Source organism: Dunckerocampus dactyliophorus, chromosome 8, assembly GCF_027744805.1.
Source record: "Dunckerocampus dactyliophorus isolate RoL2022-P2 chromosome 8, RoL_Ddac_1.1, whole genome shotgun sequence".
Lineage (NCBI taxonomy): Eukaryota > Metazoa > Chordata > Actinopteri > Syngnathiformes > Syngnathidae > Dunckerocampus > Dunckerocampus dactyliophorus.
In genome coordinates, this window is record NC_072826.1 from 30,184,198 (window position 1) to 30,211,102 (window position 26,905).

The 26,905-nt window shown below is 41.1% G+C and overlaps 1 protein-coding gene across 1 annotated transcript; it reads left to right on the plus strand.

The window, feature by feature from the left end:
- Positions 1-1,634: 1,634 nt before the first annotated feature.
- LOC129186452 (ras-related protein rab7) lies at positions 1,635-25,819 on the plus strand. Its single transcript, XM_054784742.1, has 6 exons — positions 1,635-1,957; positions 17,818-17,878; positions 22,015-22,141; positions 22,217-22,435; positions 24,495-24,623; positions 24,755-25,819. Exons 2-6 carry the CDS (start codon positions 17,826-17,828, stop codon positions 24,848-24,850), a joined length of 624 nt encoding a protein of 207 aa, XP_054640717.1. The 5' UTR covers positions 1,635-1,957; positions 17,818-17,825; the 3' UTR covers positions 24,851-25,819.
- Positions 25,820-26,905: the final 1,086 nt, after the last annotated feature.

The window sequence follows — 26,905 nt, forward strand, 5'->3', positions numbered from 1 at the left end:
ATCTCACTAATTCAGCCCCTCTCTTCAGCCATTGGTGTCTACGCACATATTCCACATTGCTGCTTTATGGATGACAGCTCACTTTGCTCTGTTTGACATGTTGGATGTACACGCTCGTCCTTTCTACCTGGAGAGGATGTGAATGGTGTCCATCCATCCATCCATCCACCCATTTTTCTATCCGGGCAGAACCCAAATGCAGCAGATGCTTGAAGAATGTGACCCCTTTGAGTCTTTTGTGCCAGCGTCTCACTCACCTCCTTTTGTGCCCCAGCGTTTGTGTTTGCAAACGCAGTTCCGAGGAGGCCATAAAGAGAGCACCTTTCTGTGGGCGCGGGGAGGACAGGAATTTCTCTGCAAATAAAGACAGGGGAAGAAAACAACCGGTCGGCAGAGGCACACTCCCGCTAACAAGGTGCACAAATAATCCTAACATGGGATGCAAGCATACTCAGTTTAGGAATAACAGGTGAAAAAAGAACGCTAATAAAGTCCACAAGTCAATCAGTTATGAATAGAGAGGATATCAAATACACTCTAACCATGTAAGTCATTGAATAGAAATGATAATAACACATTCATGGATTCAGGGTAAATGATATCAGACACTGTGGTTTTCATTCAGCGATAATTCCTGAATTAACTCCAGATAAATGATATCAGACACCATGGTTTTCACAAAATAATAATAAATGAATGAATTCAGGATGAATGATATCAGACACTGTGGTTTTCATTTTTTCATTTAATGATAATTCATCAATTAGCTCTGGACAAATGATATCAGACACTGATTTCACAGAATAATGAATGATTTCAGGATAAATGATATCAGACACTGGTTTTCACAAAATAATAATACATGAATGATATCAGGATAAAGGGTATCAGACACTGGTTTTAACAAAATGATAACTAATAAATGAATTCTGAATAAATGATATCAGACACTGGTTTTCATGAAATGATAATTAATGAATGAATTCTGAATAAATGATATCAGACACTGATTTTCACAAAATAATAATAAATGAATGATTTCAGGATAAATGATATCAGACACTGTGGATTTCACAAAATAATAAATGAATGATTTCAGAATAAATGATATCGGACACGATGGTTTTCATTAAATGATAATGAATGAATTTAGAATAAATGATATCAGACACTGGTTTTCATGAAATGATCATTAATTAATGAATTCAGAATAAATGATATCAGACACTGTGGTTTTCACAAAATAATAATAAATGAATGACTTCAGAATAAATGATATCAGACGCTATGGATTTACGAAATGATAATGAATGTATTTAGAACTGACAGAGAGGGAAAGCAGTGACTCAAACCAAAAGGTGAGTATCTGATTAACTGCACCAGCAGGTGACTGGATGAAAATAAGGTGACACCGCCCTCTAGTGGCGGAGTGTCACATCTCTTCTACTTGATTCAATAGGAGCAAACATTACTTGCACTTGATGTTGATCAGAAGCTCACACAATCAATGGTTTCATTAGAAAAAAAATCTGTGGAAAATTGAAATGATAACCATAGTGTTTTAAAAAGTACAATCCTGAATTTATGCTCCAAACGACAAGTACGAAGCTGGTGACGTACCTGTGGGCGTGGCTTATGAGGAGGAAGTGAAAGGGGAAGAGAGAAACCGAGAAGGTAGCAGACAGTTAGCTCGCTGGCAGGCTAGCCGTGTAACATAGTGCCAAATTTACCAACTGTTGATCAGTTGCCGCTTCCATTTGCGATACATTTGGTGATTGTTGCCAAAAAATAGTTAAAATTCTGTTAAAATAACATCTGCTGAGGCAACGATTTGAGTGCCAGCGAGCTAGATAGCCAACGCACCGCCTAGTTAGCTGTCAGCGCTAGCAGCAGCTAGCCTGTTAGCCCGCACAGCCCAGCCGGCAAGAAGTCGCCTTCTGTCTGGAAGCACCTCAAAGTAAGTTTGTTTCGGGTGTATTCTATGTTTTTGACGTGTTAAATGGAGTGAGTAATCGCTGAACCAGCCGGTCCGCTGTTGGGGCTAATGCTAACGGTGCTGTGGTGCAGCCCTTGTTGCGACGATCTGCTTGTCAAAAACAAGGCCGTCCGTCCTGGAGCTCTTTGGACCCAGAAGGAGAACTGGCAGTGATTGTTGGCTGAAAATTGAGCATGTTTGGAAAACACACTGTTAAGTTTGAAAGGCCAGACGACAGCAGAGATAGTTAATCAAAGCTTGTGGAGATGCTTATGGCGATAATGATGCAACTTCATGTCATTTCTAATGGTAATGTTGCTACCGAGTTTAGAACCTCGGTTTGTTACCCACGTGACACGTTTGATAGGAAGAAGTAGATACTACTGAAGACTGGAAATACAACTTTACTCAACATTGAACAAGTCATGTTGGCTCTATAATTTATCTATAATGCGTTTTATGAATGTATATTGTATATAAACTACTATAAATGGCTAGTTGTGTACAGGTTAAATCTGCATTCTTCTCCTCTTGGCCAACCACGCCTACTCTGTTGCGATTGGTGCATCTCTGTGCTGCATAAAGATAGCTTCCCTCAACCGGTTATGTGCTCATGGTTGTTGGTGAACCACGGGGGTGTCACGAGACGATGCACAAGATTGGTTCCACGGGATGAGATTTTAACATTAATTTTATGAAATGTCCAACGAAAATGATATTTAAAAAAATATGACAGTATATTGAAATCTACTCATTTCAATTCTACTACATTTCTACCTTCTACGCTATGTGTGTATGCTAGCGGCCCCGCCTCCACCCACTGAGACAAAGAGACTGTATGACTGACAAAAAGGCTCACTCTGTTCATGCCGTTGTTCTATGGAACAAACGCACCAAGGTGTCGAAACCAATGCAGAGAGTGAACTCTCTTCCTGCCTGTTTGGTTTGGTGTAGTTTATTTGAACATGAAGGTTCCAATGGAATACATCTCATGAACCATTCTTTCTCAGTTCCACATATAAATGTTTTAAGTTGAATTTTCCTCTAAGATCATATTTCTCCTCTCTGATAGAGAAATACTGTATGAGGTTTTTGGGTAACAAGTTATTATTAACTTTATGCATTATTCTAGCGGTTTGAAAAAGTACTAAATCAGCACATTTTAATATGTGATATTAAAAATAAAGGGTTTATATGTTGTCTATTATGTTGGCATTATGAATGATCCTCACCATCTTTTTTGCAGTACAGTGAGTGAGTGAAGATTGCTTTTGTAATGATTACCCATATCTCCACACAATATGTTAGATATGCTAATACTAAGGAACAGTACAGAGTGTGGAGGGACTTTTCATCAAGAACATGTTTTGCTTTATTCAATACTGAAGTATTTCTCGCCACCTTTTGTTGTATATTTTTAATATGAGATTTCCAGCTCATTTTTTGTTTATTATGATCCCCAGGAATTTGTTTTCTTTCACTCTTTCAATGTCCACTCCGTGTATTTGTATTTGGTCGTACGTATCCTTTCTGCTATTTCCACTTTTTCACTTTTTCAATGTTCCCAATAATCTGTTTCTGTCAAACCATGTCTTTAATATGACCTTTTCATCCTTGACCTTTTTAATTAGTTCTTGTGTGCGTTCCCCACAACAAAAGGCAGTGGTATCATCCGCAAATAATACCAACTTTAACTCCATTGTTACTTTACAAATGTCATTGATGTACAAATTGAACAGTTTTGGTCCCAGTATGGACCCCTGGGGTACTCCACACGTAGTATATAAACTCCCAGGTGTGTTTTCTCCTAGCGTTACAAGTTGCTTCCTGTTTGCTAGGTAGCTTTTAACCCAATTCAAAACGAATCCTCTGATGCCGTACCTTTCTAATTTTGATGTTAAAATATTGTGATGAATTGTATGGAAGGCTTTTGTCAGATCCATGGATACAGCAGCTGCACATCTTCTGTTGTCTATAGCAGTGGTGATTTCCTCCGTGATTTCAGTCAGTGCCATAGAAGTTGGAATGTTAGCTCTGTAGCCGTATTGACTGCCTGCTAGTCATTCATTCTCATTAATACATTTGTCCAACCTGTTATTAAATAGCTTCTCCATCATTTTAGAGAATTGAGGTAACAAGGAAACTGGTCGATAGTTTGTAAATTGATGTTTGTCTCCACTTTTTAAAATTGGACCCACTTTAGCTGTTTTCATTTTGCTAGGAAATGTTCCAGTCTGAAACGATAAGTTACTAATCTATGTTAACGATTCTACAATCTCATTGATGACCCTTTTTTATTGTTTCCATTTCCATTCCATGACAATCAGTTGATGTTTTTGCCTTAAAATGTTTGACAATGTCAGTGATCTCCTTTTTAGTTCCAACAGTGAGAAACATAGAATTGAGATTCCTATCAATAATATCATTCCATTCATCCATTGCGTGTTGTTTTGGAATTTCTTCTTCCAGTTTTGGTCCAATATTTACAAAGTAATTGTTGAACATTTCAACTACCTCTTTCATGTCCTTCCTGTTGGTGTTGCCAACCATAAAAGACAGACATGCGTGCACATGGCAATATCTATATTGACTTTACAGTTCACTTTCATTTATTGTGTGATTCATTTATTATCGTCCCAGGCCCAGTGCCCACGTTCTTTTCAGTTCAGTTCAGTTCTTTTTCTGAACAAGAAATCTTGTCAAGTCTTAATCTCACGAGATCTTGTGACACCCCCAGTGAACCACGAAGAAGAATTGGATATACATTAATTGGATGAATCCGGTGTGGAACTGTGCTTTGTTTGTGAAACAGCTGCCTGTCATGTGCCAGCAAAGCAGTGGCCGCTGTGAGGAAGGTCTTTAGCTCCCCCGAAAAAGAACAACATCCTTCCAATGCTGCCTTACTCGGCTTTAGACCCACAATACTTCCATCAAATAGTACTGAGCAGAGTCGCAAATGTAGGATGAAGATGTTATATGTCCATCCTGAGTTAGGCATTCAGAAAAAGAATCACATGACTTTAACATCAGTGCACGTCTAGCAGATAATATCACACTGTATGTTTTCAACAATGGTTTATCACTGCGGTACTGTTGCTAGGAAGACTTGCTTGTTTTTTGGTGCGTTTGATATATTTAGAGTGTGCTATGACTCACTTGTGTCACATTGATGCACGTTGTTCTGTGTGTGTGTGTGTGTGTGTGTGTGTGTGTGGATGACAGCTACAAGTTCCAACACCTGGCAACCGTCATGTTTTAGATACACAGACTTGGTTTCTAAATGTTGACTCTGCATTTACGGCACAAGAAGCTCAGCTGTAGGTACCTGCTACTGGCACATTGCAGTTTGCTCACAAACTGGTTTTGATTTGTGATAAATTGGCCTGAGCTTATATTACTAAATATGTCTAAGTATTCACAGCGCCTCACTTTTTCCATACGTTATGTTTATAGCCTTATTCCAAATCGGAATAAATCCGTTTTCATCCCTCAAATTCTACTCGCGACACCCTATAATGACAACATAAAGTGTTGGCTTTTTTTTATGTTTGTAAATGTCTTCAAAAAGAAAAATACTTCACACCTGCATAAGTATTCACACCCTTTGCCATGAAGCTGAAGATTGAAGCTCAGGTGCATCCTTAAGATGTTTCTCCTGCTTAACTGGAGTCCACCTCCTGGATATGATTTGGAAACGTACACCCCCAGGGCTCCTATGAAATCCGTTTGATATATTTCCAAATTCATTTTTTTCTGCTTCCGTTTTTTTTTCCCTTTTCCACTTATTTTACCAGCATGGAGTGTGTGCTTTTTGGGTTAGTGAATATAACGTCCTTAAGTAAATGCAAAAATCTTTTTATTTATTGATGCAATACATCAGTGGACAATTTAGCTCAGTAATTGAGGAATGGATGTAGGCTGGCTAACATTTCTAATGGGATGTCAGCCTCTGCACACCTTGCTACAACATCTTCAACAAACTCTAATGCCTTTTGAAGGCCTGTCACGCTAATCGTCAAATCGATTAGTCCAACGGAAAAAAACAACAAGTCGATCATTTCGCCTGCCTCGATATATTGACATGTGCATGCATGCATGTTTGCTTCATATTTTTACCACACAGGTTGGTTGACAAGATGGTTCACGCTGCATCTGTCTGCGCGTTGGTGCTCCAGTGGAATGAACCCTCCTCTCAGACGTTACGTGAGGCGGGGCTACTAGGGGCTGGATATGCAGACTGCTAGCAGCAAGTTAGCCTCGTGAGCCAGCATACGCTAACGTGAATGAAGGCACAGAAGCCATGGTTTCTAAGGCGAGTGCCACAGCCCCAGTGTGGAGTATTTCGGTTTGAAACACAGACGAACCGATATGTTTGAAGGTAGTGATGAGGAAGAAGGGCGATATGACCAACGCTTACCGAGGCGTTTGGTCGGCAAAGTAAATATAAACGAAACCGTGCTCAGAAGTGGTGTTGTCCAGCTCAAATATGACCCCCCTACATTAGTTTAACAATACACTACATAACTGCGTGTGTGTGGTTTTTATTGGAGTGGGTTTTTTTTCTTAACGGAGACGAGATCTATTTTTTAATTGTTTTTGGTTATGATTGTGATTTTTTTTTTTTTGCTAGAAGAGACGTAGTCCATTTTATTTTCATTGAGTTTTTGTTGTCTTTTTTTTGTTTTGTTTGTTTAATTTATTTAAAAGCTCTTGACATTCCAATTACAGTACAATGTTAAAGACTCTTGAGAAATTAAAGTTTACTGCTTTTGATACTATGTACTCTCATTGTTATGCCATATAATTCATAAAAAAATGGTCTAAAAAAATGTTGTCAATAATATCGATTATCGTCAATAATTTGTTGGACAATTATTGTCTAGCAAAATGTGTTATTTTGACAAGCCTGTGCTTGAGATGAAGGAAGGTTTAGTCACCAATACAATTCCAATTGCATCATTAGTATTAAATATTTTTAATAACGCCCTTATTTTGTTTATACTATCAGGCGATATGTGGCAAACAAGCACTCTTATTTCGAAGGCCGGAAGTGTGTTGTGTGTGTTGAGGATGTCTTGTTTTGACGGTTAAGATGAGCTTGGTGCAAGAATAGACATGTCTCTTGTCTTTTTTCCCCACTCAGAACCTGCACAGCGTCAGCGGGCATCGTAAAACGCTCGCTTACATTAACAAGCGGGAAAGGACAACACGGTGTAAACACACTCGTACAGCTGCACTAGCATGCTCTGCTAAACTAAGATAACCCCGCTAGCTTCCATTCATGCGCCGTTGGAGACGAGTTTCCAAGGTTTTTCGCCAGTTTTTTAAGTTGCCGTTTTGACATGTTTAGTGTTTGGGATGATGATGTTTGGGAAAATACTTAGTTCCTTCTTCTCAAGATGACATAATTTCATTCACATTATGTCACTTTCTGCGACATTCCGCGTTTAACAGTAAATTCAGTTTTTATTGGCCAATTCTGTGATTCCGTTAACACGGAAATCATAGGGCCCTAGGCTTGATGGTGTGTTTTGGATTGGTTTCAGCTTGAGGTCACCAACAGATGGCCGGACATTTGCCTTCAGCAGACTCCATGCTTCCATTTATCACAACAAGTCTTCCAGGTCCTGAAGCAGCAAAACAGCCCCAAACCATCACACTACCCCCACCATAGTTTACTGTTGCTATGATGTTTCTTCTGAAATGCGGCGGGTTAGTGTTTGAGATGAGATTCCGCCACGATTGAGCGGTCCATCGGTTCTCCTCACGATGACATCATTTCATTCACATTATGTTCTTTGTCTGTGACATTCCGCGCTTAACAGTAAATTCCGTGTTTATCGGCGAATTCGTTAACATGGAAATCACAGGGCCCTAACACCTGATCTATATAAGGTCCCACAGCTGACGGTGCCAGGGTTGTCTCCAGGCACAAACCTGGGGAAGGGTACAGAAAATGTACGCTGCTTTGAAGGTCCCAAGGACCACAGTGGCCTCGACACTTCCAAGAACTGTCTGGGCGCTTAAACTAAGTGATTGGTGGAGAGGGGCCTTAATCGGGGAAGTGACCCGACAACCCCATGGTCACTCTGCCAGAGCTATGGCGTTCATCTGTGGAGAGAGGAGAACCTTCCAGAAGGCAGTCCTATGGTCGAGCGGCCAGATGGAAGCCACTCCTTAGTGAAAGGCGCTTGAAGGATCCTCAGACCATGACAAACATTCAACCAGCAAAGGCTGTGAATACTTATGGGATTTCTTAGTTTTTTATTTTGAATATATTTACTGGTGATGTCGAAACGTCATACAGAAGAGAGGTGGCGGACCTCATATCTTGGTGTCGTGATAACAATCTCCATTTCAATACATCATCGATACATCATCGACCCAAGAACAAGGGAAAAGGAGCCACATAAACCCCTGTTTATTGATGAGACTGAGGTGGAGAGGGTGAAAACCTTCAAGTTCCTTGGCACACATATCAGCGAGGACCTCACCTGGTCTCACAACACCCAACAAATTCTGAAGAAGTCCCAAAGGAGACTGTACTTCCTGAGAAGACTGAGGAAATTTGGCATGTCCACCACAATCCTGAGTTGCTTCTACAGATGCACTATGGAAAGTGTCCTTACCGCCTCCATCACTGTTTGGTACGGTAACTGTACAACACGTGATAGGAAGGCACTCCAGCGGGCGATCAAGACCTCACAGAACATTGTTGGGGCAGCCCTCCCCTCACTGCAAGACATTTATAAAACTTATAAACTAGAGTCCTTCATGTTTCTTCTGTTCTTATTCATTTTTTTGTGTTTTTCTTTCTTTTTTTGGGAGAATGAACAGAACAAGAATTTCACTGCATAGCAGAACCACCAGTTTTACTGTGCATATGACAATAAAAGTCTTGAATCTTGAATTTACAAACATTATAAAAAAAAATATATTTTTTTTATTTGAAGTTGTCATTATGGAGTGTTTTTTGAGGGTCACACGTTGCACACTTTGATGCCTGCGCTAGTTTGGTTTCTGACCTGCTTGCCTTGTTTAGTTACACAATAGTCTAGAGCAGGGGTCACCAAGGTTTTTCCTTGTGAGAGCCACTTCTACAAAATAAAAATGGCCAAGAGCTACTCATTTTTGTACCATTTATTTTCAGAGCTTATTTTAAACCCAAACAAAGCGAATATGCTTGTTTTACCAGAACATTAACAAATGCTGGTGTCCACAACTCACATTTTGTATTTCAGAATGCATTTCTTTCTACTGTTCTTTCATTATTAACTGAAAACCTGAATGAAAAGCAGGCTTGCGGGCACCTCATGTGGTTATAGGGGGCTACCTGGTGCCTGCGGGCACCATGTTGGTGACCCCTTGTCTAGAGTCTAGAATAACCGTGCTGCAATGTAGCGCTCTAATCACAAACATGTCACGCAAGAGTACCAAGACAAAAAAAAAAAAAAAGTACCAAGACTATCACGCCAATGCAAGTGCTCACCCTCTGGTGACATGTGACAGACGTGTAGCGTTTAGGGAAGTGCGGGGGGGGGGCGGTCGCCATGCTTAACTGTCACACAGGCGTAAAAGAGAAGTTGTGTGTCTGTGGTGGCATTCAAAAGATGACAAACAACAACAAACTCATCCTTTAGATCTCAGGTGTCCACTGAGAGCTGCATATAAAAAATGAATGATGCGGGGGCCAATTTCATGCATTTTGCTCAAACCAATCAAGTGTAGGTCAATATATACAGTATACCAGAGCTGTAGCAATTAATCGGTTATCCAATTAATCCACAACTATTTTGACATTGCATTCAGGGGTTTTTTGGTTGAAAAATGTAAATATCCTTTGATTTCAGCCTCTCAAATGTGAATATTTGTTAATTTCCTTAGTCATACATGAAAGCAGACATTTTAAAACAAGACATTCACACACATCAGCTTTGACATTGGAAATGAGCGATCCAAATTTTTGCCTCTTTCCTAATATGTTGCGTACCACAGTACGTACTAGAGATGGACCGATATGGGTTTTTTAGGACTGATACTGATTAGTAGTAGTTAAGCAGGCTTAGAGCCGATATTCATTTGCAGTAAAAGTGTAAAAATGTTGAATAATACAAACACTTAAAGCATGTTTATTTAACCAAACAAATGGAAAAATAGCTCCAGAAGTTCTTAGACTCAGAAGCATCTCTTAGAAGTTGAATAAAAACGTAAACAAATAGCTCCCTGAAGTGTTTCCACAGTAAATAAAGTAACATTTATATAGAACGTATCTTACAAGGTGTTAAAAAGCTCAGCAGCAACTCTTGTAAGGTCAAATAAGCTGAATTTTGTCAGCCTTCACCTTAGCGTACTTCCTGCAACAAAACAAGACTCTCACACAATCACACACACAGGCTTCTACAATCATGGACTGTTTCCTCATTGATATTACCAACAGCATTGTTTCAAGTCATTCAGACATACCAGGAGGTACGACGAGCTAGCCGAGCTGCCGCTTGTGTTTACTCCACTCTTCATATTACGTTATTTTAGAGTTTTTCATGTGACTTTCAGGCACACACTATTCTCCACAAGACATACATTCTCCCCATTGCTAATATGTAGTCTGCTGAGCAGTTAGAGCCAGACCGGCCAACGAATGTTATGATACGCTAGCTAACCAGCCTCCACCTTGGCATGCTTCCCTCCGATAAAACAAGCTCTCTCTCAATCACACACATACTTTCGCTATCACGGAGTGGTTGCTTTCTTTCAGGTACTTCACAGACATGTCGGGAGGTACTGCAAGCTAGCAGAGCTGCCGCTAAAGTTAACTCGGCTCTTACGTTATTCTGCTGCTCACTGTAACGTTAGTAGTAGTTGTGAGATGTGGAGCACTGGGATGTTTATTACAATTTCTGCGTTTACCTTGACATGTGTGTTTGCTCTCAGGACGTTCTCCACACAAGAAAACTAAACTTCCCTCTGAGCCGTGTGTGTGTGTGCGTGCGTGAAGTATGACACCGCTGGTCGTTCAACATGCAGCTTTTGTTGTGTCGTCTTTGACAAACGCAGCAGTTTAAGCACAAAGGCTAATAAATAATAATAACGCTAATTAGGCTTCTCAAGATAATAGATCAATCGATTAATCAAACTATAAAAAAAGTTAACAGGTCAAATTATGAGCCCTGGATAAATTGGCATGTGCATGTATGCTTGTGTTTCATCTGCTGGTCTCTCTGTGCCGCACAGGCTGGATGACAAGAGGGTTCACTCTGCATCTGTCTGTGCGCATTGGTTCTATAGTGGAATGAACGGAGAGAGTGGGCCCTCCTGCCCTCCCATTCAGATTGTTTGTGGAGGCGGGGCTACTAGTGGGTGGACCCAGGGCGCTAACAACAAATTAGCTTGTTGAGAAAGTATATGTTAACATGAATGGTGGCACGGAAGCAATGGTTTCCAAGGCGAACGCAGCATCCCCAGTGTGGGAATATTTGGGTTTTAAACAGAATGAACAAGGTGAGTGCATCGAACCTACACCAGCAGGGGGTCCATGGTCCTCACAACGAACAATAAAACCGATCACAGTGAGCTTAGGGAAGCGGCGAGCCAGACACATCGGTGTATATTATGCCATATAATTAATGGTCTCAAAATGCCGCTAATATCGATTATCGAGGATAATTTGTAGCACAATTATCAACCAGCAAAATTTGTCATCGTGACAGGCCTCACGCTAATAAATTCCCTCGCAAGCCTTTACTACCAGCTCATTGAGTGCTGCATGTGCATGTGTGCTCACTCACATCCGCCTTTGTCACATTGACAAAAGCCCCCAAAATAGCTGTCCTCGGCTATGCCTGCCGGTAACTAGAAGCTCCTAACCCAAATTTTAGCTCACAGTTCAAAAGCAAAAACAAAACACTCGTATGTCAGGGCACCACTGTATACATGACAATAAAAAAATACCTGCAGTGTGTTTGGTTTTGTGGACAGGTCCTTGTTCCAGGGTTTTGAAGCTAAACTTACCATTCAAAATACCCTTTTCTTTCTCCATTTCTCCTCAATGTTTGTTCCCGCTTGTGGCTCCACATTAACTACCACACCGCTGCGTTTCCTCAAACTACGGTGTGGGCCGAGGATCAAACAGGACGTGCACACATTAATCGCGCGTCCACAAAGAAAAATGGTGCCGTTAAAGGAAATTTCCATTATCGCGTTAACTTTGACAGCCCTAAAAATAATATATCATGAGTAATGAATGAATGCTATTTTTAGAATATATGTATGTACAAAATATCACTACTTTCAGATTTTCTACTCTGCGTGTGTGTGTGTGTGTGTGCGCGCGTATGTGTGCATGTGTTTTAATCTATAGACCCTTTCCAAAAAATGAGAATGTCATGGAAAAGTTGTTTAATTTCCATAATTCCATTCAAAAAGTTAAACTTTCATAGATTATAGATTCAGGGCCCACAATTTAAACGATTTCAAGTATTTATTTGTTTATTTTTACGTAATTTGGGCTTCCAGCTCATTAAACCCACGAAAACAGGAATTCAAAAAATTAGAATACTGTGAAGAAATCAGCCCAAATTTTGCAGGGCATGAATGTTTTAAACTGAGTGTCACACACTAATCATCTACTAAACTCAAATCACCTGCACAGGCTTCCCCAGGTGTCATTAAATTGCTTCAGTTTGGTTCAACTGTCTCAGTTGGGTTCAATATGGGGAAGACTGCAGACATGACAACTGGCCAGAAGAACATCATTGATACCCTCCATAGGATGGGTAAGCCACAAAAGTTCATAGCTAAGGAGGCTGGTTGTTCACAGAGTGCTGTGTCCAAGCATATCAATGAAAAGTCTAGAGGAAGGGCAAAATGTGGCAGGAGAAGATGCACCAGCAAAAGAGATGACCGTGGGCTTCAGCGGATTATCTGTGAGGATAATTCATAATGCCAAGTATAGAGAACATACAAACCCTTTATTTTTAAAATCACAGATATTAAAATTCGCAGATTTAGTACACTTTCAAACCGCTAGAATAATGTATAAAGTTAATAATAACTCGTTACCCAAAAATCTAATCAAGTATTTCTCAATCAGAGAGGAGAAATATGATCTTAGAGGAAAATTAAACCTAAAACATTTATATGCGAGAACAACGCTGAAAACCCACAGCATTTCCGTGTGTGGAATTAAATTATGGAACGGATTGAGTAAAGAACTCAAACAATGTACAGAGATGAGCAAATTCAAAAAACAATACAAGCAGTTGATGTTTGCTAAATACAAGGCAGAAGAGTCCTGATTGTTCTGTCAGGTTTGTTATTTTATTTTATTTATTTTTTTATTTTCTATTTTATTTTATTTTATTTTATTTTATTTTATTTATTTATTTATTTAATTAAATTTTATTTTTTTTATTTATTTATTTTTATTTATTTATTTATTTATTTTTAATAATTTTCTTTGTTGTGTTTAAAAAAAAATAAAAAAAAAAAAAGCTTTGTTCTTATTTATTTATTTATTTATTTAGTATTGTCATCATTATTATAATTATTATGAATGTTCTCTCCTTTTTTTGGGGGGGAGGGTTATCCCACCGTTATCTATTATGTGTTATCCTGACTATCACTGAAAACATGACATGGAATCCAGGAAGTGAACTACATGTACTGTACTAGATGTAGAATGGATGGGGGGTAGGATTAAATAAGCTTTGCTTCTTCCTACTCCTTTTGGACATGTGGAACTGTCAAAGAATGATTCACGAGATGTATTCCATTGGAACCTTCATGTTCAAATAAACTAAACCAAACCAAACCAAAACCAATTATCAAACAGGGAAGATTCAAGAATCTGGCAGAGATCCAGAAAGAGTGGAATGAGGCGGGAGTCACAGCTTCAAAAACCACCACATTCAGACGCATCCGGGAGATGGGCTACAACTGTCGGGTTCCTCGGGTCAAGCCACTTGTGAACCTGAGCCAACGTAGGAAGCGTCTCCACTGGGCCAAGGAGAAGAAGGACTGGACTGTTGGCCAGTGGTCCAAGGTCCTCTTTTCCCATGAAAGTAAAGTGTGCCTTTCATTTGGGAATCAAGGTCCAAGGGTTTGGAGGAAGACGGGTGAGGAACAGAACCCAAGCTGCCTGAGGTCCAGTGTGAAATATCTACAGTCCGTCATGATTTGGGGTGCAATGTCCGGTGCAGGTGTTGGTAAACTCTGCTTTCTTAAATCCAAGGTCACCGCAACAGTCTACCAGAATGTTTTAGAGGACTTCATGATTCCTTCTGCTGAGGATCTGTATGGAGATGCAGAGTTCATCTTCCAGCAGGACCTGGCCCCTGCCCATACCGCCAGAAGCACCAAAACCTGGTTTGATGCCCATGCCATCACAGTGCTTAACTGGCCAGCCAACTCACCGGACCTAAACCCCATTGAGAATCTATGGGGTATTCTCAAGAGGAAAAGGAGGGGCACCAGACCCAACAACAAAGAAGAGCTGACAGCAAGCATCAAGGAAATCTGGGCTTCCATAACTCCCAGGCAATGCCACAGGCTGATTGCTTCAATGCCACGTGGCATCGAGGCAGTGATTAAGGCAAAGGGATTCCCAACCAAGTATTGAAGATTGACATATCGTTTTGAAAGTACCATATTTTGATTGATTTGATGTGATCCTAATTTCTTTCTTTTTTTCCTGCAAAAACTGAGAAGTAAATGGTGATTTCTTCACAGTATTCTAATTTTTTGAATTCCTGTTTTTGTGGGTTTAATGAGCTGGAAGCCCAAATTACGTAAAAATAAACAAATAAATACTTGAAATCGTTTAAATTGTGGGCCCTGAATATATAAACTATGAAAGTTTAACTTTTTGAATGGAATTATGGAAATTAAACAACTTTTCCATGATATTTAAATTTTTTGGAAAGGGTCTGTATGCAGCATGTTTGTGCATGGATAACATTTACTGATAACAAAAGTGAACTTCTATACACAGTTTTCTGTGTGGTTTTCTCCTGTAAATCTTTCTGCATGTATTTAAACTCTTGGTTGGTTTCCTGTGTGGAAAGCAAAGTCAATATTGTGTCGTTGGACTAAAGATGAACTGCTCAGAAGGAATGCATCTGTAAGGGAATGATTCATTAGGCAGATTGCCTCATTGTGAACTGCCATTGACTACACAGTGGCATACATCATGTCCCACACTACTGTGCTGGGAGCTTGAATGAGTGTTTGGGTGGTGAGAGGAGCCAACATGTGTTGGCGTTTTGGACACCAGCAGACAGTATTGTCACTAAGAAGTGCTAGCAAAGTGGGACTTGTAGTGCAGAGGTTGGTGTGTTCCTCGTGATTAGTCCAACAGCTTAGCAAGCACATGACTGCCATTCACTGCTGATTGCGTCACGTGTTGCACTCTCTCACACACGCACACACACTAGTCACAATGTTGTCGTCCAAACAATGCGAACACCTGTATGACTTGTAACATGCCAGACCCAGGAGGTATACTGCGAAGTGAGTTTAGTGGCTTAGCAAGGCATTTTGAGTCTAAAGCTGGGCTTGCCTGTACAACAAAGGTGGTTCTCTTTTAAAGCAAAAGTGCCCATTTTGTGGAATTTTTGCCCATCATTCACAATCCTTATGTTAAACATGACCTCACTTTTATTTCTTATTTCAATTTGTAAAGCCCTCGAAAAAACCTCCAGCAAGGGTTTATTGTTCTCTATCCATGCTGTGAGCATGTAATAACAGGTACATTCATGATGACTTGGAATACTTACAGTATTTGTATCATTTTAAGCAGATCATTTTACCAGAATGTGTTTCCTGGGTGCATTGATTTCATATAGAAACATACATCTACGCTACTTCCATCAACAACAGCAGCATAGACATAATGCGTCTGTTTGCAACTACTAGTCACGGCAGACTTTGAGAGCCGCTGTCGACTACCTTTGGACAAGTGAGGATCCAGAGCCTGAATATACGGAGGATGAGCTCCAGGCTTTAGGAGCTTTGTGGGCAAGAAGAGCGGGTGACGCATCGGAGCAGACGGGGGGGGACGACAGAGTCATGACCGGCATGACTTGTGGAGCTCGCCAAGACCTGAGTGAAGTTGGCCCACCACCCCACTCAAAACTCTAATCAAATAGTCTCATTTTTTAGTGCTACGTTTGTGCTGTTTTGTGCAGTTCAAATCAACATTTGTGCTGCTTTCGTTTTTTAGTTATTGCGGTTTATTTTATAGGTCAACCAAAGTTCACCCAGCCCCCGACATGCTCAGAATGTGTATGGCGAGGAGGACACTGCTCCAAGAGACTGGAATTGTTGGCGCTAACAAACTCTGCAGTGGTCGTAACTTTTTTCCATCTGGAAAAGATGCCCCAGACCTGCTGGACCAGACAGACAGCTGTCCATTGAGTAAATGACCATGATATTGATTGTGATACATGGATCACATACTGTAGCACGTGATATCACAACACACATCCAGCCGTGTAGAATGTGGGCTAATTAATACTCTACACATCATTTGGCTGTCTATTCCTAGTTGTTCATGTGCTTGTTCTTGTTTCCCAGTCAGTACAGATCGGTGTCCTGTCACGTTGTTTTGGAGCGGACCCGTTACCTTTCAGCAGTGGTTTGAGGCACTGCGTCACTATGCCAGAAAATGAGTTCTTCCTGTTGGCTGCTACGATAACAATGTCACTGTAGCTTGGTGAATATACAGGCCACTTATGTAAATACAACATTGTTGGGGATTTTTAGAGGTTTTTTTTGTTTTGTGTTTTTATTTTATTTTATTTTCTTTAGGGCTTTGTAGTTGAAATAGGTATGTCCCATTACACTAAGTCCCTTTACTCTACTTAAGAACAATTTGACTTAAGAACGGTCGTCTGGAACCAATTGTGTTCGTTAGTTGGGGACTTGGTGTACATGCATTCTTAGCTCCCACATGCTTGCTGTTTTTCTCTCTTTAGAACACAAAGAAAAGGGAAAGACGTGTGTGTTCATGCCTCACATAAGGATTGTGGATGATGGGCAAAATTCCTCCCAAAAAGTGCACTTTTCCTTTAAAGCGGCTACAGCACCATGGTAACTAAACTCATAACCTGGTCTTGTTTGCCCAGACTTTCAGTTTAGAATGGGCTATGAAAGCGCCACTGTTTCGCTGTGTAACTCATTCAGAGATGGCACCACCATTTATTTATTGAGAACTTGGTGGACGTGGGAGCAAGAATAATGTGAGCATCACTGCGACGGGAGACCACATCAGACCACACTGATCTGCTAGCATTCCCCGATGAAATTCTCTATCAGAGATACAAATTTTCTGCCCAGGTGGTACACCGCATTTGCTCACTGTTTGAGCCGAGCATCAGGAATAAAATGCAATGTGAAATATTAATAATTAGGCCAATGTTAGCAGACGTGTATGTCACAGCAGTCCTCGTGTGAGTACTCAGCCCATTAGTCTTCTTATATTACAATATTTGCTGGAGGAATAATCACTCTGAGGCATCAATCAACAGCAAAAAAAAAACACTTCTTTATTTGAAAGAAAAAAAGGTAAATTGTCAGAAAGAAAAGTTGCCACAAAACATGTCAACACTGCCACCTAGTGGTCACCACAAGGTACAGCATTCTATAGCAGACATATTGCACTGAGCACAAAGCCCAGAACCGGGCTTGGACTTGCCAAAGCAAGTTGATAACCACCGTCATGGTACCGGATAACTCTGTTTGGGGAACTTAGGTTTTTTTTGAGCTGCATTTTGAGCACAAAGCCCTCCACCCTGTATTCATTTATTTTTTATTTATTTGTTTGTCTGTTTGGTTTCATGTCTCAGTTTGAAGAATGACCTCCAGGAAGAAAGTGCTCTTGAAAGTCATCATCCTGGGAGATTCTGGGTGAGTCCGCAACCTTTCCCACACCTAAATGGAACATCATGTTGTGTTGTTGGTTTCATTCAATGCCTTTGAATGTTTCTGTCCTTCTCTTTCACACAGTGTAAATTAGATGCCATGTTGATTTTAGTGTCACTTCCTGGTTGCTTGCTCTTACCTAGTTTCTACCAAAGGACTAATCGATCTGTGGTCTGTGTGTGTGCGTGTGTCATCATCTAATTTGACCATGACACACGTGCATGCTGTTTGTATGGACACTCTGACAGAGACAAAAAAGTTTGCAGAAAAACATGAAAAGCTAAACAAATGTTTGGAGATATTGCTTTCTTTGGGGTTTTATTTCATGTCACAAACAAGACTGAGCCACCCATGAGTGCTTTGAGGCCATGTCTACACAAACACGGATATTTAAAAAATATATTTTTAAATGCATTTTGGCCTCTAGTCTACTGCAAAGGTAGGTTTTGTCCGTACAAACCGCACTCTTGGAAAACTCAGTTCCGCATTTTCCAAACTCTGTTTGCGTGTGAGTGGCTTTTTGTTTTGTGGTGAGAAATTCATTCGTCATTTATGTCATTTTCTATGCCGCTTATTCCTCATTAGAGTCGCGAGGGTATGCTAGAGCCTATCCCAGCTGACTTTGGGCGAGAGGCGGGGTACATCGTGTACTGGTTGCCAGCCAATGGCAGGGCACATACAGACAAACCACTCACATTCATACCTATGGACAGTTTAGAGCAGCCAATTACTCTAACGTGCATGTTTTTGGAATGTGGAAGAAAGCCGCAGCACCCGCAGTAAACCCACCCACGCTCGCCCGGGGAGAACATGCAAACTTCACACGCAGGTGCCCAAATGGAGATTAGAACCCAGATCGTCCAGATCTCCTGACTGTGTGGCCAACCTGCTGCCCACTAGGAAACACCGTGTGACATTATTTCATAGTTTTCAAACCTTATTTAACAACAGAACATGAAGTTATTGTGGTACGGATGTTGCTTTCATTCCGTGCAGCGGTGTTGTGACTAGGGATGATCATATCGGGATTGACTGCCAATCCGCTATATTTTGAAGATCGGATAATATTGGCTTCCGCCACGAGATCGGTCCGATCCGGTTTCCGTATAACACCGGTAACTCTAGGCCACACTCCAACACGGCAGGTGCGGTAATGCTCCTCCAAGCTGGTTGCCACTTGACTCCCATCACCTGCAAGAAGAAGAAAAGGCAACACCACCATGCAGACATGTCCGCAGTGTGCTGTGGTGTAGTTAGTTTCACGTTGGACGTAGGGCTCCATGGCCACAGAGGTAGTTCCCCATAACTGGCCGGACTGCTGTGTCATGGTGCGAGGAGCTTGCACGGGAAATGTTCCTCTAACTGCTGTTATTTATACCAGGGACCATCAATAAATTACTATTGTGTTGAAGAGAGTTTGTGGGAAAAAATGTCATATTCTAAATCACACCACAAATTGATCTATAGCCATGGCAAATGTTTAGTCCTACCATAAAACTATTTTACACACCCATTTTTTCCCAATTTTATCTTTTTTTGGATTATGGACCTGACTCTTTGTTACAAAAGCCAACAATATTGTTGGTCATGCTGTGGAATAAAAAAAGTACGTTCAGCAATACTTTGGTTGCATTATTTGTAATGCTTTGAAGAGCTATTTTCATAACCATATTCAGTTCTACAAATTCATGTTTGTAACAAAAGGTTATTTAAAAAAAAGGATCGGTACCGGATTGGATCGGCAAGACTATGAAAAATTTGGATCAGAAGCCAAAAAATGTGGATCGGGACATCCCTACTTTTAACTTGTGTTGCCTACTGAGACTGCTGCCCCCGCCACCCGGACCCGGATAAGCGGAAGGGAAGGAAAGGGACTTGAGTTGCAGGATTAGCCACAGTAGACTACACCGACATCCGCATTCGATTGATTTATTATTTTATTAGAAAAAATTGGCTTTTTTTATTTTAAATACAAATGTTCCACTTTCATTGTGTCCTCTCTCTTCAATAACAGTAATTCAAAATAACACATTTTAGAGCTTGATCTTTTATCATACCGTCACCCACGCCTACCGTATTTTATACTGTATCTTCACGACCATAAAGCGCACCGTATTAAAAGGCGCAGTCTCAGTTCCAGGTGCTATTTTTGTATTGAACACATACACAAGGCGCACCGTATTATAGGGCGCAGGTATGCACGGTATCGTGTCACTCAGAAGTCAGTGAGGAAGCTTAATGCTTAATTTTTTTAGATAAATTAAGAGCAGAACTCTCGTTCAGTTTGTCAAACCCACTTGAAATCAGGATGGTCATCTCTCAACACAACTAAAAACATCACACAGCAACGCAAAAACAGACAAGACACTACCACTACTTTTGCAGAACAATAACTAACAATTATGTAGCTGAAAAATGTAACAAATGCATTTGCACCAAAACACTACCGCAAAGCATGCTGGGGAACAGGAAGTGCTCCCAGCGACGCTACAATATGCTAGCATGCATGCTATTGTATGTTTTTAAAAAGCCAGCGAGAGCAAAACTGAGTTTGGTTGTACTTCATTGAAGTATGTAACAATGTACTCACATTATTTTTGATAAATCCTCATCCACAAATCCATCAAAGTCCTCATCTTTTGTATCCCAAATGAACAGCGGGGCAAGTTCTCCATCAAACACCTGTCGTCGTCATTGTCAGTCAGTCTCGTTGCCGTGCCGCGCCTCAGAAATGATGCTAGCTTTTGTGAAAGCTCCAACAACAGTGCATCAGACACGTTAGCCCAAGCATCCACAATCCATTAGTGAAGCTGTATTCACTAGCTGTCATCCATCGCCCCCACGCCGCTTGCAACCTAACTTTAAACGCCGTGTTTACATCCATTCACAAATAGTGGCGAACCTCGCACGGCGCTGCCTCCCAGTGTTAGTGAAGCTGTGTTCACTAGCTGTCATCCATCGCTCCCACGCCGCTTGCAACGCCGTGTTTACACCGATGTCCAGCGGTTGGCGTTCCCTCGTCAAGCCTCCCGGAATGATGTTAAGCTCCAAGTTAATTTGCTGCACTTGTGACGCGTCTGAAAAAAACATCCGGCCTCTTTCCGTACACGTCACTCAGCCACTCGTTCTTCCAGCCCCTTTGATTGGTCCAGCTGGAAACTGTTCTTCCTCTTAAAAACCACTACAGGTAGCAGTTTCTGTCCATTACCATGGCAACCAAGCACAACAGTAAAAGCCAACTTCTCGTGCCCCGTTGTGTGTGATGTGGAAAGTGAGCGGCACGTCGTCCATGTTGGTGATGTAGTTGGCTAGTATTTGTCTGCAATGTTTTTACTGCAGTAGGAGCGGAAGATAGCCAGCTTTCCTTGTAATCCGCTGGATGTTGCTGCGCCACGGTAGTCCTTGCCCGGATGGATAGATGGCGCCATTTCATAAAATATACTTATATAACTAATGGGGCGAGCCTTTAGCATCCTCAGTCACGTCCACGTCCCTTTCCTCTGTACAAGCAGCGTGTTGGCAGGAGACCCAGTCAGTCGAGCAGAGCGCTCATAAAAGTCACACAGCAACACTTACAGATTTTGGAACTCCGTACACACATACAGCGCTCCGCATTATAAGGCGCCCCGCCCATTTTGGACAAAATTTAAGACTTTTAAGTGCGCCTTATGGTCGTGAAAATACAGTAGTTTGAATACTCAGTCAACATAGTGACATGACATAACCCCCCACTACTCCGTCTTGTCTTATTCTTTGGCAGACCTGGGGCGTTTGAGGCGTGGTAGGAAGCAGAGCCAGGGCAAACCAGTGGCTCCACATCTGAAATAATAATCTCAAATGTTGTACCAAATCTATTGATGACAGCCCACATGTATTCATGGCGGGACACCACAAATAAATGATGGTATGGGCAACACTTCCTATAAGCAATAATGCTGAAATTTGCATGGTAGTGATACCGCCATGGAAATACATTGACAGCATTTGAAGCAGGTTTGTATTGACCCGAATATAGAATGACCGGTGTTGGTTGGAAGGCTTGAATCAGTACGGTATTATCATTAGAGGGCATGACCTGTTTGTGGGCCATTTGCACATAACGTGTTGCTTTGTGCCAACAGTGTTGGAAAGACCTCCCTGATGAACCAGTATGTGAACAAGAAGTTCAGTAACCAGTACAAAGCTACAATAGGTGCAGACTTTCTGACAAAGGAGGTGATGGTCGACGACAGGCTTGTTACCATGCAGGTGCGTCACTGCCAAGCCTGCTAAAGTTTCACCTTCTTGTTGCTGAGTGTGGTTTCTCTCCATGCGGCTGCTCAGATCTGGGACACAGCAGGCCAGGAGAGGTTCCAGTCCTTGGGTGTGGCGTTCTACCGTGGAGCAGACTGCTGTGTGCTAGTGTTTGACGTGACCGCGCCCAACACCTTCAAGACGCTGGACAGCTGGAGGGATGAGTTTCTCATCCAGGCCAGCCCTCGAGACCCGGAGAACTTCCCCTTTGTAGTGCTCGGCAACAAGATCGACCTGGAGAACAGACAGGTAGGTTTAAGTGATGACGCTTGGCTTGGCTCTTACTTGTAGACTGCACGTTCTGATGCCAAGTGCTGCTGTTTGACTGGTCGCTTCGAGTCACACCACTTGGACTTGAGTCAGACTCAAGTCACAGTTTTGAGGACTTTGGACTCAACAATATCACCAAAGACTTGAAACTTGGCTTGGACTTAAAGTGCCCTTTTTCTGCAATGTTGCCCATCATCCACAATCCTAATGTGAGACATGAACACACGCCTTTCTCTTTTCTGTGCATTGTAAAGATCTAAAAACAGCTAAAAAGAGACAGCTCACATAATGGGACATGCTATGAAAACACCTCCAAAAAGCTCCAACAAGTTTTTGTGTTTTTTTTAATCCATGCTGGAATACTTAGTGTTTACTTCCTTATACTTCCTTCCTGGGTGCATTGATGTCACATAGCAACATAGAAAGGAACGCTACACCTAGCGTCAAAAACAAAAACAGGCAGCTCCAATATGTAGCGTTACCTTTGGCCAGTGTGTGGTGAAGCTAGTTGCTAGCCAGTGTGGTATGGCGAGGTGTCACTACGCCAGTAACATAGTTCTTGGGCGTAACAATGTTAATAACAATAATAATAACAATGTTGCTGCAGTTTGGTTAATATGCAGGTCACATGATGGAAATGGAGCCTTGTTGGTGCTCTTTGGAGGTTTTTTGAGAAGGCTTTACAGACGGAGTAGGTGCGTCCCATCACGTGCATTCTTAGCTGCCTCTTTTTAGCTGTTTTTATTTTAGAACGCATAGAAATGTCAAAATTCCCCCCAAAAAGTGCACTTTTCCTATAACATCAGTGGCTCAGGACTTGACTCTGACTTTAGCCCGATGACTTGACAATACTTTTACAAAGTATTTTCATTGAGTGTGTTGAGTAAAATGTGTCCCTATGCAACGTATTCAACTTCCGTGACCGTTATGTCATGACACCAACTGTTCCCACACAATCTTCCTCATCGAATGCATCTGTTAACTCCCAGTCAGGTTTAAGAGCAACAAGGGTGTGGCCCACATTTCTGTGAGCGCCAGGCTGTATTTGCATTTGCAATTTTATTTTTGAATTCAATTTTTTTATTGAGCACCAACAATGTATGTACATGAACTTTCATGCAGTCATACAAACATACAATCAAGGGTAGACACATTTCGGAACAGTGCTCAGGTTTTCTTTTCTTTGTGTTATAACACAGGCGAGAGACGCCTGCCACAACCTCCCCCCTCCCATGAACAAGAAAGCAATGGAGCCACAGTGAATACATGCAAATGATATCAATGTGGATGTACGATATCCAGAATATCTGTACCATAAAGCTGCACACTCCTCACTGAGTTGCATGAATGGATTAACTGTTATATGGGCCACCCAATCCTGTCATGTGGGGATAGTTTGGAGTTTAGGCAAGTATGTCAGTACTGAATTCCAGACAGAAAAAAACTCGGCCACGTAGGCACAAATAAGCACACTTTACAACATAAGAACTTGAAGACTTGCACCAGGGCAGGGGGAAAGGGGGGTGGAGGTGTTCCAGCGCATACGCCAGCATACATTTTGTCCCCTTTCCTTTGTTTCTCCCTGCATGTGTGTGTTGTGCATTGAAATCCCCTAGACGTTCACGCGGCCCTTTCAAGCTGTTTTGTGCTCATGTGCTCACCAATTCCACACTTACAATAAAAAAGGTAATATTCTTTGAGCCTTGGGTGAACTGCTCAAAATCATCTGGCGAGCTAGGAGACCCCTGGGATGGTATCATCGTCATAAGGCTTTTTGTTGATTAAACACACAAATAGGCAAGACATCATTAGTGTCATGACAACAAGATTGTTCAGTGACACTTGAAAAAGTTAGCATGTACCCCCTGAACGTGAATGTATGATAATCAAGCCGCAACATTGCGAGGGGCGACTGTATATAAAAATGTCAAGTACCCCCTGGGGGTGCCTTCAAGTGCCCCCACTTGAGGGCAACCGCTCCTGGAAGCAGAGTTGTCCCACAGGTGTCAGCTGCTTCTTTCTTGCTGTTGGTCGGCAGGTAACCACCAAAAGGGCTCAGGCTTGGTGTCAGAGTAAGAACAACATTCCCTACTTTGAGACCAGCGCCAAAGAAGCCATAAACGTCGAGCAGGCATTCCAGACAATTGCACGCAACGCCCTCAAACAGGTGAGTCACGGCAGCGTACACACGCCGCAAGATGTTCTGTTTTTGTAGCACCTCACAGGCAGTGGCTCTTAAAGGATTGAAAGTGTTGTCTTGTTGACTTTGCTGCTGTCCTTGGGTTATTTCTGCGGCAGGAGACGGAGGTGGAGCTCTATAACGAATTCCCGGAGCCCATCAAACTGGATAGAAATGACAGAGCCAAGCCTTCAGCAGAGAGCTGCAGCTGCTGAGGGGCAATCGGGACCATCTCTCTCTCTCTCTCTCTCTCTCTCTCTCTCTCTCTCTCTCCCCCTCTCCCCCCCATCCATCACCTGCACCTCGCTCCCAGGGAACACCCCTTCCCGGCCAGTCTTCCTGCTTCATTCCACCCATCATGCAATGCTCCCCCTCACGTAGTGCACAAACCATTGGTGTACATCACGCAAGAGGAGAACAGCGCCCCCTCCACCCCGACACTCAGTAGTGAGACATCAACTTGTTGGACCCCAATTGGGAACTCCTAACTGGACTGGTTGGTGCTTTTTTTAATGTCCGCATCCCAAGAAGCCCATTAGATCTTTCTCTTCACTCTCTCTCACCCATCACCTTCAACTGTGTACACACACACACACACACACACACATAAATATATATATATATATATAAATGACATATATTTGAATTGGCAGATGTTACTCCTCAAGCCAATCTAAAACTCTTTTTCTTTGTTTTGTTTTTGCACTTTCTCTTGTGTTTTGCCTTGATATGTTATCAACGTGGAGGGATGACATGTGCCGCTATGTATAAATACATATATCATGTATTCACATGCCTTTTCTCCAAGGGTATTCTATCTCCTAGCACCCTCACTACAGGCCTTCAACTGCCTCGAATAAGACACTCTTTGGATTCCTTCCTCATGTTCATCTCTCAAACTCCACGCCTCATCGCTTCTCTCACTATCTGCTTGTAGCTCAGGTTGGCTAAAGTATGTCATATTTTTAACGGATTGTGTATTACCATGTATAGACAGTAAACCAACAAAACAGGATGATGGGTTGAATGGAAATGGATGTTATGTCTTTCCATTTCAACAGAATATCCATCCTTCTGCCCTGATATTATTCCTTCTCCTTGTAGAAAAACAAACAGAATCACTGCAATGCCAATAATGTTGTCAATGGAAATTTGAACAGCTAATAATAAAACTCTTGAATGGATCATATACTGTACTTTGTTTAAGTAGAAATAAAATCATTTGCCATCTCTTAGGTCAAACTGGACACTTTTCATGTTAGCAGAGAAAAGAGGGAAAGATGTCATACCGTAAGGTCTATTATAGGGGTGCCCGAAACAAGAAAATTTAAAAAAAAAAAAAAAAAAAATCATGAAAACAGCTAAAATGCTACTATGCTAATGTTGGCATGTTAGCAATGCTAACCTAGCATGATTGCGCTAAGTGTCTGCCAATGTTAAAACTAATGAAAGTGGATTAAAATGCTACTATGCTAATGTTAGCATGCTACCACAAACGAAGAAAAAAAGTTTTTAGTAATTTTTAGAAAATTAGGTGGACGAGAGTCATAATTACAAGGAAGTTGAAATAGATGGAAAGTTATTTGTTTTTAAAAAGAGCAACAGTAAAAACTGAGAAAAGCAGTAATTTTACAAGAAGAAAAGTCAGTCAGAATTTTACGAGAATATGAGTGGAAAATAAAAAAAAAAAATCAGCAATGTTTGGCAAAGTTGTAATTTTTAAAAACTTAGGTTGCGAAAAAAGTTATGTTATGGGAATAAAGTCATAATTACAAGAAAATTTACAAGTTGAAATAGTTGGACAGCATATTTTTCTCAAGAATAAAGTCAAAATTAAAAAAAAAAAAAAGCAACAGTAAAAAGAGACAATTTCAAAATATCAAAAGTTGTAATCTAATGAGGAAAAATCAGGTTTACAAGAATAGCATGAGGGGAAAATAACGTCATTTTAGTAGCATAAAATGGAAATATGAAAAAACGTGAAATGAAAATCAAGATCAATGGGTTCCGGAAAAAGTTATGAGAATCAGAGTCAAAATATTGGAATAAAATATTGAAATAAAGTCGTAATTACAGTTGAAATAGATGGATTTTTTTAAAAAGCAACATTAAAATGGAAAATTGATAATTTTACAAGAATAAAAAAATTGTAGGCGCAATTTTACAATAAACTGGTAATATTGTGAGGAAAAAAGTCATTTTTGTAGCGGAACATTAAAGGAAAAATGTTTAATTTAAAAGCCTTATGAGAAACAATTATGGAAATATAT

Bases quoted from the DNA above. Each gene is read 5' to 3' on its own strand.
- LOC129186452 (XM_054784742.1), top strand. From the start codon at position 17,826: ATGACCTCCAGGAAGAAAGTGCTCTTGAAAGTCATCATCCTGGGAGAT. The intron at 17,879-22,014 runs GTGAGTCCGCAA...TTGTGCCAACAG, and splicing joins ATCATCCTGGGAGATTCTGG to TGTTGGAAAGACCTCCCTGA. The intron at 22,436-24,494 runs GTAGGTTTAAGT...GTTGGTCGGCAG, and splicing joins TCGACCTGGAGAACAGACAG to GTAACCACCAAAAGGGCTCA.